The sequence below is a fragment of the Dermacentor andersoni genome, chromosome 6, assembly GCF_023375885.2.
Source record: "Dermacentor andersoni chromosome 6, qqDerAnde1_hic_scaffold, whole genome shotgun sequence".
Lineage (NCBI taxonomy): Eukaryota > Metazoa > Arthropoda > Arachnida > Ixodida > Ixodidae > Dermacentor > Dermacentor andersoni.
The window spans coordinates 143,727,894-143,741,337 of record NC_092819.1 but is presented as its reverse complement, the minus strand read 5'-3'; the positions used below and the strand labels follow the sequence as shown (position 1 = coordinate 143,741,337).

Genomic DNA, 13,444 nt, shown 5'->3' with positions numbered 1-13,444 from the left:
CGATTCAGTAATGCAACTGAATCATTCGTAAAATAAAAGTCTATGATGATTGCATCCGCTTCTTTTGTATGTCCAAAATTTTGTAACTGCTACAACATTTACAGCTTGCTTACTGCCACGAACGCCTTGGCTGCCCAAGCATCATTCGAAGCAAAACGTCTTGTTGCACCGCAAGCAGTTACGCCAACGAGAAACACAGCGGAACAGCCAGAGCGAAGAACTTTTTTTTTTGTCACTACAATGAAAACGGGCATTCAAGCCAGAAAGTAACGATCCCACGAAATAAGTCACTGCTGTTATCTCGAACGTTTACTTCCTTATTCTAACAGAAGTTCTTGCCGTCGCGGATACAGTCTGCTCTCAAGCCGGTACAAGCGTCAATACAAGTGCGCAATTGAATGCAGTTTTATCCTACTCTTTTAAAGCAAGTGAGCAAGAGGTTAGAAATGTTGCACGGAAAATTGCGATCTTGATCGCTGGATCGCGCTGCCATTGCAATCGATCTAAAGTCTAGTGACTGGTGGCCCCAAATTTTTAAGTCAGTCGTCAAAATTTGTGTAAAAATTGTTGAAAACAAACAAATTTCGGAAAACACAGCTATGGAGCAACTCAGAAATGAAAAACGATATCACAATTCTGTCAATTGTATCTAATAGTGCACCTAAAGCGGAAAATTTGATATAATATACATGACTCTCAAATAAACTACTAACATTCGAGTAGGACTTTTGCAGTGCCCTTGCAAACATGTAAGAAACCCACGTGAGATGTTAATGAATCAAATTTGTCCGCTTTGGATGATCTCACTGATGCAGTTTACAGACCTACATATGTTTTTTAGTGCAGAGCTACGAATTTGGAAACTTCCTGCTTCCATTTATTTCGAACTTACCAATTTTTGAAAGTTTCTCTCTAAAAATTCACGCTCTAAATTAAAATTTCACTTCCAACAGTCACTGGAATTTAACATTCTCTCTTAACTGCAACAAATTTCATTAAGATTGGTCCGGTGGTTTCTGCCTTCTACATGTATTTGAATAGGTGTCACCTGAGTTGAACCCGAGCTAAAGCTTCCTGTTAAGTGCACGCAAAAAGCATAAACGTGCTTAAAACATATGACCCGATGGTACGATGGATGTGGCTTTCACGCAGCAGTGAGGGCGCACTGCTTGTTGTAATCTTGACCTGTGTGACCTCGGCGGCAAAAAAGCTCTTGCCAGGTTAGGCAAACAGCGAACCACACACAAAACAAAACAAAAGCGATGGAAAAAATTTTTTCCCAAATCGTATGAAACCTACGTACTCAGCGCAGCAAAGAAACATTTTACCGCAGCACTAACAAAACGGCAAATTCACGATTGTTTAGATATTGTAGTTTTGAACCACTGACCGCAAACTGCACGTTTCTGCCGCATCATTCGTGTTGAATTCGGCGTTTCTTAAACCAGTTCTTCTCTACTGTACGTGTATTCTACTCCAACCTTTTATCCCTCCTAAACGTCTGTTTCTTTAAAAAAACGAGCCTTCAGACAGAAAAGCTTCAGCTTCAGCTTCAGACAGGCTGGCCTTGATTGCTATGAAATGAAAAGTCAGTAAATGGCATAAGTCTTCCATCATGTTTGCACAGAAACACACATATACTGCATACACTACTTCACCTACGCGAAGCATGGTAAATGCATAAATGTGTACAAACACGTACGAAAATACGTATGCAGAACCACGACGCCTCACATGACGCCGTACCTAGCGCTGCCAATTTCCAAATCTGCAGAGTGGTGTGATTGAAGCAGTCACCCGAGAAAGACTCAGTAAATGCTTGCTTAACAGTGACAAAGCAAACGGCAGACAAGAGTCGCTCGTGCCTGTTTACGAACAAAAAAACTGAATGAGACTTCAAGAGTGGTCAGCGGAGTGAATTATTTGCAGACGACTTGCGGTTCTGAGCTTTGGCTAGCTAAAATTTGTTTGTGTTTCTATGTGCCATAGCGATTATCAGATACCTTAGACGCTTTCGCGCCACCAGATTGTCAGGCTATCGCCGGTGCGGGCGCAGCCCGTTTAAGGCTCCAGAGATCAGTGCGCTTGGCTTCAAAGAAAGAAGGAAAAAATGAAGCGACGAGTAGGTGAAGTCATGCTATCTCCACAAAATCGTTCCACTAGGTTAAATCGTCTGTGCAGTGAATCCAGAGCGGCGTTCTACCTTCTGCAACTTCCATGTCCATTGTCCGCACACACTAGCGTAGCTGCTGCGCAGATATTTGCGTACAGTGGTCCGCGCAGAGCAATAACTCCCCCGGTCTCGTCCCATACATTCGACGCACGACATCTGCAGAACTGCTGGCAGACTGCCTCGCAGGGCTCTCTTCTGTGCAGGAGCAGTTCCCTCGCGTGCTGCCTCTCGCCAACCCATCGCCGTCGTGTATTGCTAAGACATCCTTCGAGTAGCCTCGGCGTGACGCTAAACCATGCTGGAACTTTTAATGCTTCGCCCTTCAGGAGAAACTCGCTCTGTGTTTTCTTTTTTAATGCGCGGCATTTTTACGAGCTGAACCCAGATTTCTGCACCGACATATCAGGCCGAATTCCTGAACCGGTTCCGAAAATTGCGCAGCCTCACAATATCAGCCCACCGCGAAGGTACTGCTGCCTAGAAATGCGGTGAATTCTCGTAGGTACGTATCACTGGGTATGCACCACTGGCTATGCGCCGCACTTCAATGAACCAATTAGATGGCAACGTTCGTCACTGGTTATCACAACAAAACAAGCATCTATGTTTTATTTGAGTACATGTCAAGTGGAGCTAACTGTTCCGAATTTTTTCCTCATCTCAATGGGCGCGAAGAGAGAAAGTTCCCCTACTTAAATATAGGCTGCTTTAAAAGAACACAAACAAAAACAAGGTTTATTTTTCAGCAGCTCAGTAGTTTATCCTGGTGGTGTTCCAGAGGATGCATGGTTTGGCTTTGTACATCGCGGCTCCTTTTTCGCACCTGAATGATGTGTGGAAGTAAGGGTTGTTCTTGGCGGTGAGGTCAATCCTGCAAATGAAAAGAGAGGTGCCCAAGAAAAGTTTAAGATTGCTGTTAGTGCTTAGATGCTTTTTGAAATATTCAGAATAAAAACGTTGCTTTAAATGCTGGAACAATACGTGCTGCAGTCCATATGGTCAGTTTATGCAGTGTCCGACTTAAGGGCTGCCCTCATATGCGACCCTAGCATCACCATCATCAGCGACAGCTGACTATTTTCACCACCAATGCAGAACGAAGGCTGTCCCAGCGATCAGCAATTACACCTGACCTGCACTAGATAAGTCTGAACTGCAACCGAGTGCGAACTGCAACTGGAAATGTTCTCAGTTCATCTCACCACCTAATTTTCTACCCATGGCACCCATCTACAGCAATAATTGTCCATTGTTTATTTACTGTGCGCATTACGTGGCTGGGCCCGCTGCATTTTTTTTCTTATAAAGCCAACCGGAATATGGGCCACGCCAGGTTGCTGTCTGATCCACACCGCTCTTTTTCTGCCGCTTAACATTACGCCTAACGCTTTTCGTTCCATCGCCCTTTGCGGCGTCATTAACTTGCTCTCAATCTTCTTTTAACCTCCTGCACTCATTCTGCTGATCATGAATTCTTGTTCCCTTGCCAGGATACTGAACATTACCTTTACGTCTCCCCATAATATTCAGCCCTACCCTTGCCTTTTGTTGGTAGAGGCCCACAATTATTTGTCGCAATTCGTCCTCAGCGTTGCTGAACAGGGCACTGTTGTCCGAAAACCAAGGCTGTTGAAATGTTCGCCGTTGATCCTCACTCTTATCCTTCCCAGTGGTCGAATACTTGTTCTAAGCATGCTATAAATAGCGTAGCAGAAATTCTGCCTACTTGCCTTACCCCTTTCTTGATAGGCGATTCTCCGCTTTTCTTGTGGAAAATTAGAATAGCTGAGAATTCTATCGATATTTGCCAAGATATGTATGCGTTATGTACGTCTTCATTACGCAAGGCCTCCATGACTAGTGGTGTCTCCACTGAATATCTACACTTATATCTCTGCTCATATAGGAAGTTATCTTTCAAGGAAGCACATTTACGGCCATTCCTGCAGGCCACGAACTTCTGCTTCAGTAGCGCCAAGGGCCACGTTGGATTGAATATTTTGTTTTTGATTAGGTGTGACATAGTCACATGTGTTAAAATAAAGAAGATTCATACACTGTGACGAGTTTTTACAGCTGAACTGAAACATGAGGCAGAGCGAGACTGACGAGGCCGTCGCTTACATCTCTCTATGTTTGCCCTGTGCTTCGGTACACCTGTCCAAACTCATCTTAGCCATCAACCAACTAGCTCAGTTGACTATTATTCCATGAAGTATACTGCCATGTCTTCTGGCAGGACATTCTTCAATTTGTTGCGTCTTGCGTCGAGCGACAAGTCGATAACGGTAACAACCCGGTTGAAAACGATCGCCGCCAAAAAGTAACGCAATGCTGCGCATTGTAATGGACTCAATATTAGTTTATGCTGCCGTGCTGTCCACGATGTAACGTTACACCTGACGCTGCGTGTATAGAATATTGTAACCTCTACCAGCTAAGATCGTGGAAATGTGTACAGCCTGCCAGCACCCTTCCTTCATCCCCATTGACGTCCCCAAGATACCATTTTGACACGTCGTCATGGACATTTCTGGCCCCGATTCAGGGTGAGTTCCTTGTTATCACGCCAGCTCACGTTACAGACGCCGCAGGCTTCTTGCATCATGGTGTGGCATAATTTGCCATGGCGTTGCCCCGCAACTGCCCACGTACCATAACCGATGCTTCCTGATGCAAGCTGTAAAACTTTGAATATAAATTCTGGCGTTTTACCTGACAAAACTGACATCTCATACGAGACACGGCACTGTGCGAGGAAGTCTGGATCAATTTCGTCCAAGTGGAGTTCTCTAACGTGCGCGCAATTCTAAGCACACAAGTGTTTTTGCAACCCGCTCCCATCCAAACGCAACGACCAAAGTTAGGATCAAACCCGTGACCTCAAGCTCAGCAATGCAACGCCATATTCACTAATGGCGTTTTTCACTGGTCGATTTGAAACGGCCGCCGAAATCGTCGAGCGAGCGCTCAAGTTACACAAATCCGAATCGGCCAGCGGAGCGCAAGAACGCTCCGCTGGGGATCACACAGGAAGTCTGCGTACACGTCGCACAAACTGGTTCCAGAAACCATGCCCGACTTCCGCTCTGTACGCTTCCACGGCAACCAAACTCGCTGTCCCCCGTGCGTAATTTGACCGCGGCAGTCGCAGAGTCCATCATTTCCATGTCGCGCCTGCAAGCATTGTGCATGGACAACGTGCATAGAAGGCTTTGTACAGCACCTGCGTCACCTCATAATCGCTGTCGTCCGAGCTCTCATCGCTAAACGCGAGTTCTGCAGCAGCATCGAACGCATTCATGTTGCGAAGCAACACAATGTTGTGCGTACCAACCGGGTACCGATTTCGCTAGAAGACGGTTGTGACGCGAGCTATTTCCGCCCGAATCTGCGCCTCGGTGGTGGAGCAGGTGAGAGCGATCCGGCGCGGAGCGAGTTGATCCGAAATGACCAGTGGAACGCGCGAACCCTCTCCAGATAAAGCAGTAAAATTTGGATTCCTTGCCCCAGAGCAAACAATCCTGCTCCGAATCGACCAGTGAAAAACGCCATAAGCTACCGCGGCTGGTGTTAGGAATGGCCGTATGGGGTGACAACGTCCCAGCTATTTCAGCCCGCTGCACGTGTTCCCTACCAACGGGACGGGGCGCACTTAAGAGAACTGCGAATAACCGGCAGCCACGTGGCTCGGGGTCAGCTCAGGAATGTGCTACCCGCCAGCGCCACCCTTGACGGAGCAGAGTTCTACGAAGCCCTCTGACGTCGGCTCCGGACCTTTACACCTGTGTGTGTGTGCAACACGAGTATGTGAGCCCGCCTCCTCCAAAAGGGCGGGTCATCTTGGGTGACGTTGAAAGGTGACGGCGAACGATGACTGGACGAACGTTTCCGTTCGCTTGGAATCAAGGGGGGCGGGAAGAGAGCTTATAAGCAGAGAGTGTGTGCTCATCGTCGGGAGCTGAGTGCTCGTTGTCATGCTCGAAATGTACTCGTGAGCTGTATGCTCGTAAGCTGTTTGCTGTATGTTAGTCTTGCGGGCTCCATATGGGAGTCACGCTAGACTGTCGATGTATGTCTTGTTTTAAATGTAAATCCTGCAAATAAACCCTGCTCGCCTAGTTCCTGCCAAGGTCCTCCCTACATCTACGGCCGCTCAAACCTGACAACTGGTTCAAACTTCGTCGAGAGAAATACTGAGGAACCCGGAACAGCGAAAAAGAGCCTTGGTCCAAAGGAGTCGCGAGGAACCGGAAAGAGCGAAGAAGAGAGAGCCTTCGTCGAAAGAGGTCTTAAGAAACTGGGAGTAGCGTAGAAGAGCGAGCCTTCGACCCAGGGAGTCCTGTGGAACCGGGAACAGCGGACCAATGAACCAGGTGGCAGGGTGCTGCAACCGTAAGTGAGCGCGTGGTTTTTTTCCTTTTGATTCGCCAGACTTCAAATATTGTGTGTTTATTTTGATAGTTCTGGGAATCAGGAATTTGTTGCATTGTGTGTTTGCACAAATTAATTAAGGAAAACAGTTTCTACCACCAGTCGGGGCAGCTGCCATGGATCTTAGAAGGTTGACGAGGTTAGACTTGTTGTTGGTGTGCGACGATTTGGGAGTTGAGGCGGACTAACAGATGAAAACGCCAGCTATCATAAAGGCGATTAAAGAGAGTGGCAATGATGATGAAAGCATTCCTAGAGCATTCCTTGATTCATCTCTTTCGAGCTTCTTGCCACGGGCCGCAGCGTCCGAGTTGCTGCCGGCCCGTAATGACTTTAAGACTGTTGATGGACTCTCACTGTAAATAATGTAAATAAACCTCTCAAGTTTTTCATCCCGACGTCCTCCTCAACTCCTACACTGGTCACAAGTCGGGTCCTTTCTAGCTTTTGTTTGGCTTTCTGACAGTCTGCAGTCGAAGCTTGTCACCATAGGACGCAATGCGCTGCCCTAGTAAATATTTTCTTCTATTTAGGTAAACTTTACGCCCCAGATTCCTTTAGGCCTCATGTTAACAATGTCACGAAAGTGTTACCACTATCGATTGCGAAAACTGCCATTTAGCAAGAAAAAAAATTTTAAGTGTAGATGTCCCTAAAACCTTGCATGCTCGAAGCGCACACTCGTTCACTCACATACTAGCGCTTTGGGAGACATCGGACATGAAGATTATAGAGATGGCACCAATCTCTCAACAAACCACGCAGTGACTTCGAGGGGCACAGTCATAGGTTTTCCAGACAAAATATAGCTACAACTACAAAATTTATCTCCGGTCTACGCAGCTGTGTGCTATAGCATATCTCGTGCTACAGCCTTTCAAGAAGCGATGTGCTTCTATATACTTTTCGACCTCCGAGGGTACAGTGGTGGCCGCACAGGCACAGACAGATAAAAGCTACTGTCAAGCGCACCGTATCGCAATACAGCAAGCGAAAAAATTACTTTTGTTTCTTCATTTCTAATCAGTATTGCAAGTTCACTTTACTTTATAACCTTAAAGGCCCCCAGAATGGGGGGTATTATATAAGGGGTGGGTAGCTCAGAAAATAAATGAAATGCACAAGGAAAATATGGTTAGGTACAAGTTTGCTCGCTGGTAAATATGTTAATTATGAAGTTCAATAACGTGGATGGGCAGATGATTGCAGCGATGTCGTGTGGAAGACCGTTAGCACTGCAGTCAACACGGAAGTTAGCCCTGTCGTCAATACAGCACTGCGGTCGCTCCTTCGCTAAAGGGTACACGAGTGGTTACAAAGAAGAGGCGTCGCACAAGCATGCCAGAGCAAAGTGTCTGTTGCTCACAACACCTTTAAGCCCAGTAAGACGCTATATTGAAGCTCGCGAAACCTCGTCCCCGTAAAAGTGTACAACATGGCTACCGTAATATGAGTGCTAGGCTAAAAAAGCACGAAGACGCGTTCAATAAAGATGTGTCATTCTTCTAGTCTGACGCGTGCTAGCACACATTGACCTATCTTACAAAATATACACTATACAGCCTCTAACATGTACGTGTGTTCAGTTATATGATAGCCATGTCTCCAACCTCACAGGCGCCGTGACGAATCACTAAATGACTGCAAACGAAATCGAATAAAAGTACCGCCGAAAAAGCGGCTCGAAAGTTTCAATTGCGTAAACTATATCTTATGCCTTCCAAAGGAAATCTGCACAAATGTCTGACATCAGGGAATGGTTTGACATTAATTTCGTTAACTCAACTTATCCTTCACGTAGTGGCAATCGAACGTTCAGCACATGTGCGGCTGTCACAACAAAAGTAATGACCAACTGATTTTTAAAAAAGCTGATGAAAAACAACGATTCAGAAATAACAACGATTCACAACAGTGTGTAGACTGCTCGCCTTCTGTTGCGTTCATTGTGTACATTGCGTAAGATTGGAAATAACAAATGAGCGCGAAGATTATAGCTTGCCTGTGCTAATAAAAACCACCCAAATTTATTAAAGCTACATCACGCATCCATATACATATAACGACGCCCTCATGCAAACATCCTAAGACGGAGTAAGCAGTTCAACATGCATGGGTGTAACAAAACCGCAGGTAAGTTAAAAAAGGGAAAGGGAATAGCAGGATAACGAAGTCATCGAGCCCAGCGCTCAGCTGTTTGGTTCATGTCTTAGTATACTGAAATACATTTTGCAATCGTTATGATGATGACGGATTCACATTCACTTCGGAACAGTGATAAATAATCACCTAGCCTGTTCGAGTTGCTTGCATACATGCTTCAGGTAAGTTATACATGCTTTTCACTCCGGCATTTTTCTATACTTGAAAAGCTTCTCCATTTACATTGTATCGCTACCTATGCCTGTAATGGATCCGGTCTTGCCAATCTCTCACATGCTTTTTTTTTTCGAACAATACTCCAAACGTTTCTTGTTTATCTCGGCTGGTGACCCGTTGATGCTTCAGATCACGTTAAGTCCAAGCCTTTCTGGAAGGTGCACGTTGACTACGGGTCTCGCTGGATCAATCCCTTCGCATTTCAGTAGGATGTGCTGAGTTTTTTTCTGGATTTTTGGCACAGCATACACATTTCTCATCTAGTAGCAAATATTTTCTCCGGTATGTTTCTATCCTTAGGCAATCGGCTCGAGTCTCAAATAGCAAGGCACTGCCATTCGTGTCATGGTACAGATTTTTCCTTCTAATTTCTTTCGTCTTATTCTTGTAAATCTCTATGGTCTTTTTTGTTTCTATTCTTTGCATCCAAGTGACTATCTCCGTTTCTATCACTTTCTTTATGATGTCTCCCTGTTGTCTATTTACACTTTCAGTTACCTTGTACTTGGTTGCCAACTTTCTTGACCTCTTGCTTCATTCTGTGTCCACGCTTTTCAGGTATAGATGCTTGTACACTTTAGCCGCCCATTTTTTATCCAAGCTCTTGAGTCTTTCTTCAAAACTAATTTTGCCCAGTGCTTCTCTGACACCAAATGTGACCCAGCCCATGTTACCTTGCACTGCCTCATTTGTGGTTTCACGTGACGTGGGCTCCGAAAGACTACCGGCCTACCGACCTTTGGTTAACTTCCGGCCCCAACAAGATATACAATTTTATGCACAGAATGTTGTTTGCGAACGTTAGCGCTTGCACCATTACTCCTTTCCAGACTGCACGTGCCACCTCATATTATTGAGGCCCCATAGTGATGAAAGCTTAATCACAATGCGTCTCGAAGCGACATATTTTGGGGCGCATAATTAAGGAATGGCTACTAAATGTTATCTTGAGCTCGCATAACAAGTGGCATTTCCTATGGCAAATAAATGGTAATCATTTTCATATTTCCCCACCTGTACACTCACATTGACCTTGCTCAATATAAAGAAATAGTTTTATAAGAAAACAATACAAAAATTGCAGCTTTGTCACCTGTGGAACATGTCCGGTAAATTAGTGCAACCTCTTTTCTATGCCGGCACGTTAAACGCATCTAGTCCCGACCCAACAAGGCCTTTAGTTTTTTTCAGCTGTTGATAGCATTGCAGTGTTGGGTCACTTCTCTCCGAAATTAACGAAAAAAAATGGTAGACACTCGCTCGATCCCCAAAGGAATAAAAACTTGGATTGTTGAAAGGACTTCACAGTAACAAATGACCTTTCTACCCAACCCCATATTTATTTATATATTTATTTATTTATTTATGTATTTATTTATTTCTTTACCTATTTATTTATTTATTTATTAGCACAGCTATCTAATACGCTGATTTATTATGCATGCGGGACGTGCTAACATATTACAGCTTGACTTCATTTGTGCTACAGAAAAAGATTTTCGTTTCTTCTGGTAACTCTTGTATACGAGGCTAGGTCATGTACAATTAGTTTCACTGCTTTTTCTAAGTCCGTATGAAATGTATAGACTCTTTACGAAAAACTGCAATTTTTGAGCGTAAAGATCACGCACACAGAAAAAAAAATCGAGGAAAAGCGCTATTGGTTATTTTAATGGGTTGTGAATAAGTGGCTAACAGTAGCGATTGTCCTTGTCTTTTGTTCCTGTGTGCGTTGCGGGTGCCTTTCTGTTGTGCTAACTTTACGGATGAGCAATGAATGAACAAGGCAAACGATTAATTGCTTTGGAATGAATGCAGCCTCGGGAGTGTCTGGAGCATTCACCTTCGTTCAAAACTCTGTGTAAAATATTGTACTTTGGCTTAGATGGGAAACACCGGAATGTTTTCGTTGGATGCATATATACCAGGCGTAAAACATCACGCTTCCTCTAACTCAAGTGTCATGGTTACACTACTGCTCAACGGCCTTCGAGTTTCGCCCAAGTGACACGCAGCACCTTCTCTGTGATTGCTGGCGCGACTTCTCTAAAAAAAAAAAATATTTGAAGCCAGCATTACGCTTGCAGCGGCACTGGTGCTGCGAGACATTCTCGGCGCGCCGGACAGCACCAACTGCGATTTACCTGTTATGAAATCACAAGTATTGCCGAAAGATCTCGAACAGCTCTATTGTGCATATGTGCCGCTGAGAGCAATGTTCTATGTGCATTTATGTTGTCGCTGTGTGCACCATAATTATCACTCAACCCCTGAAGTAGCTGATCTCCAGCTCATGGTTGCTGTTTACATATTTATACACAAAATATTTTCAGGAAGCCTATCGGAGTGAAATAGTTCATGCGAGGGTATCGAACATCGAATGCAGCCATTTTCTACTTGCGTTTCTAATCACATTTACAGCGGTTGTTTCTAAGATGCACTGTTAACGCCGCTCATCACTCACATTTTACGTGGGCCCACAAAACCGAATGCCAAAACTCGAACGTGTTACTTCAGTCAGAAAACAAACTAAGGGGTTTGATCACTGACTAAGCAGAAACTGCATTTTTCCTATTCCCAGTGATTCTCTTGTTTACAATGCCACAATATGAATAACGAAGCCCCATGAGTTCAGTGACGTCGGTTAATTTCTCCATTGGTAACTAACTAAAAGCATTTACGCGTTTTTTCTTTGTTTTTAAAATGCTACCTAATCGAACAAGTAAAACTCTTGCTTGGGCTAGTTGGTTCATGCTTGAAGTAGGTAAAGGCAAGGCGCAGAAGACCAGGACTTAGGAAGAAGAACACAAACGACAAGACGGGCGCCCGTCTTGTCGTTTGTGTTCTTGTTCCTAAGTCCTGGTCTTCTGCGCCTTGCCTTTACCTACTAATCGAACAAGTTTTCGTCTATAGCTGACTATACAACTTTTCACAGCTTTCTTGGAAGCTGGGTCTTCTTGGAGGTATTTACTCCATAACAGAAATCTGTGCTGCGTTTGAGCGTCACAATATGCATGTAAAATGATACTTACAATTCTTTGCCCATATCACTGCCGCAGTGCAACTGTAACAGAAAAACCCATGTAAAAGTCTAGAAGCAATCGTGAAGGAGTATGCTTATATAGAACAATTATTCAGGTGGGAGCAAGATCACCTGAATCAAGTCTACAAGGCGAGCAAAAATGAACCATGCGCGCATGGCACACATATTCGTGTCCTCATGTGCGGCCAACTTTTGAAAACTACGCGGAAAATCACCGCATTCCACACATACTACCTTAGGGTGGTGAAACTTCACTAATTATAAAGAAGCTTGCGATAGAGCTAAGGGCAGCGCAGCGAGCGTTAGATAACAGGCGTAGCATTGCCAGGTAGGAGCACGACAGTGTAGATTAGCGAGTGAACTAGGGTGGCTGATAATCTCGTTTAGACTAAACGGAAGTGTTGTACGATGCATGCAATGCCGAGAAGATAACCCGCGGCATATGTTACTAGAATCATCAGCAAAGCAAGTTGAATGCGTTCGACTATTGCAGCTGACTAGGAGATGAGATGAGATCGAGAAAATTGAGGGAATATTACATAATCATCTGATGCAAGACAAGATCATTATAGATTGCTGGAGTGAACGTGGCTCTGCTACTGCGTGACAGAAAGAGAAAGGACAAGAACGAAGTACCATGAACCATGCATAAACAGGAACAGAAACAACTATAACCATGCATAAAATAAGCTGGCTACTAAAAGCGATCGCGGCTTGTCCCATCAGATCGACTTTCTTCACCTACTCTTGGTTCTCCGCACCAGTAAGATGATCACAACAACAATAGATGTTGTGATGATGATTGATAATGATGATGAAAAATACAAAGAAAACAGGGGCGTTACAAATCGCTGGATAGTACTCGACATTACCGCCGCCATAATGGTGATGAATACGACGATGAAAGTGGTGGTAAGGGTGTGGTGGCGAAGATTGACGATTATCATGAAGACATGTTCCGTTATGAATTGAGAGCGCGATTTTGCACTTCTGTGCATAATGGCGATGAGGGTGGTGATGATTGATAGTGATAATTATGAGGACAGGATTGTATTTCTGTATAGAATTTGGTACTACCGTTGGTAAAACGATTATGAGGACGATTCCCAATAAGTTAAAGGCAATGCCAAAAGTGGAAGCCCGTTCGCGAAAATTCCATCATCCCTAGCCCTTTTATTGCGATTACCATTCTTAGGGCACTTGATGCACTTTCAGGGGTTCCGTCTTCCCGTGTCTGACTGTTTTTCCGCCAACTAGGGTCACTAAGAGTGGGTAGTCTGTGGGTGTAATGCGTAGCCCATCGCGCAGCTGTGCTGAGGAACAGGGTGGCGCCAACTTCGCTCACTGGGTATCTGCCGCTGTTTAACGAACCGCCATGATGCTATATCGAAGCACTGGTTGTGTACCACTTGGTC

At 44.6% G+C, this 13,444-nt stretch overlaps 1 protein-coding gene across 1 annotated transcript in view; it reads right to left on the bottom strand.

Moving 5' to 3' along the window:
• Positions 1–2,923: 2,923 nt before the first annotated feature.
• LOC126523616 (uncharacterized) overlaps positions 2,924–13,444 on the bottom strand; it is a 43,805-nt gene continuing 33,284 nt past the window's right edge. Inside the window, exons 6-7 of the mRNA XM_050172212.2 lie at positions 12,019–12,050; positions 2,924–3,044 (exon numbers count right to left, since the gene is read on the bottom strand). Of these exons, the coding sequence (XP_050028169.2) occupies positions 2,924–3,044; positions 12,019–12,050 (153 nt within the window). The remainder of the gene's footprint in view (positions 3,045–12,018; positions 12,051–13,444) is intronic.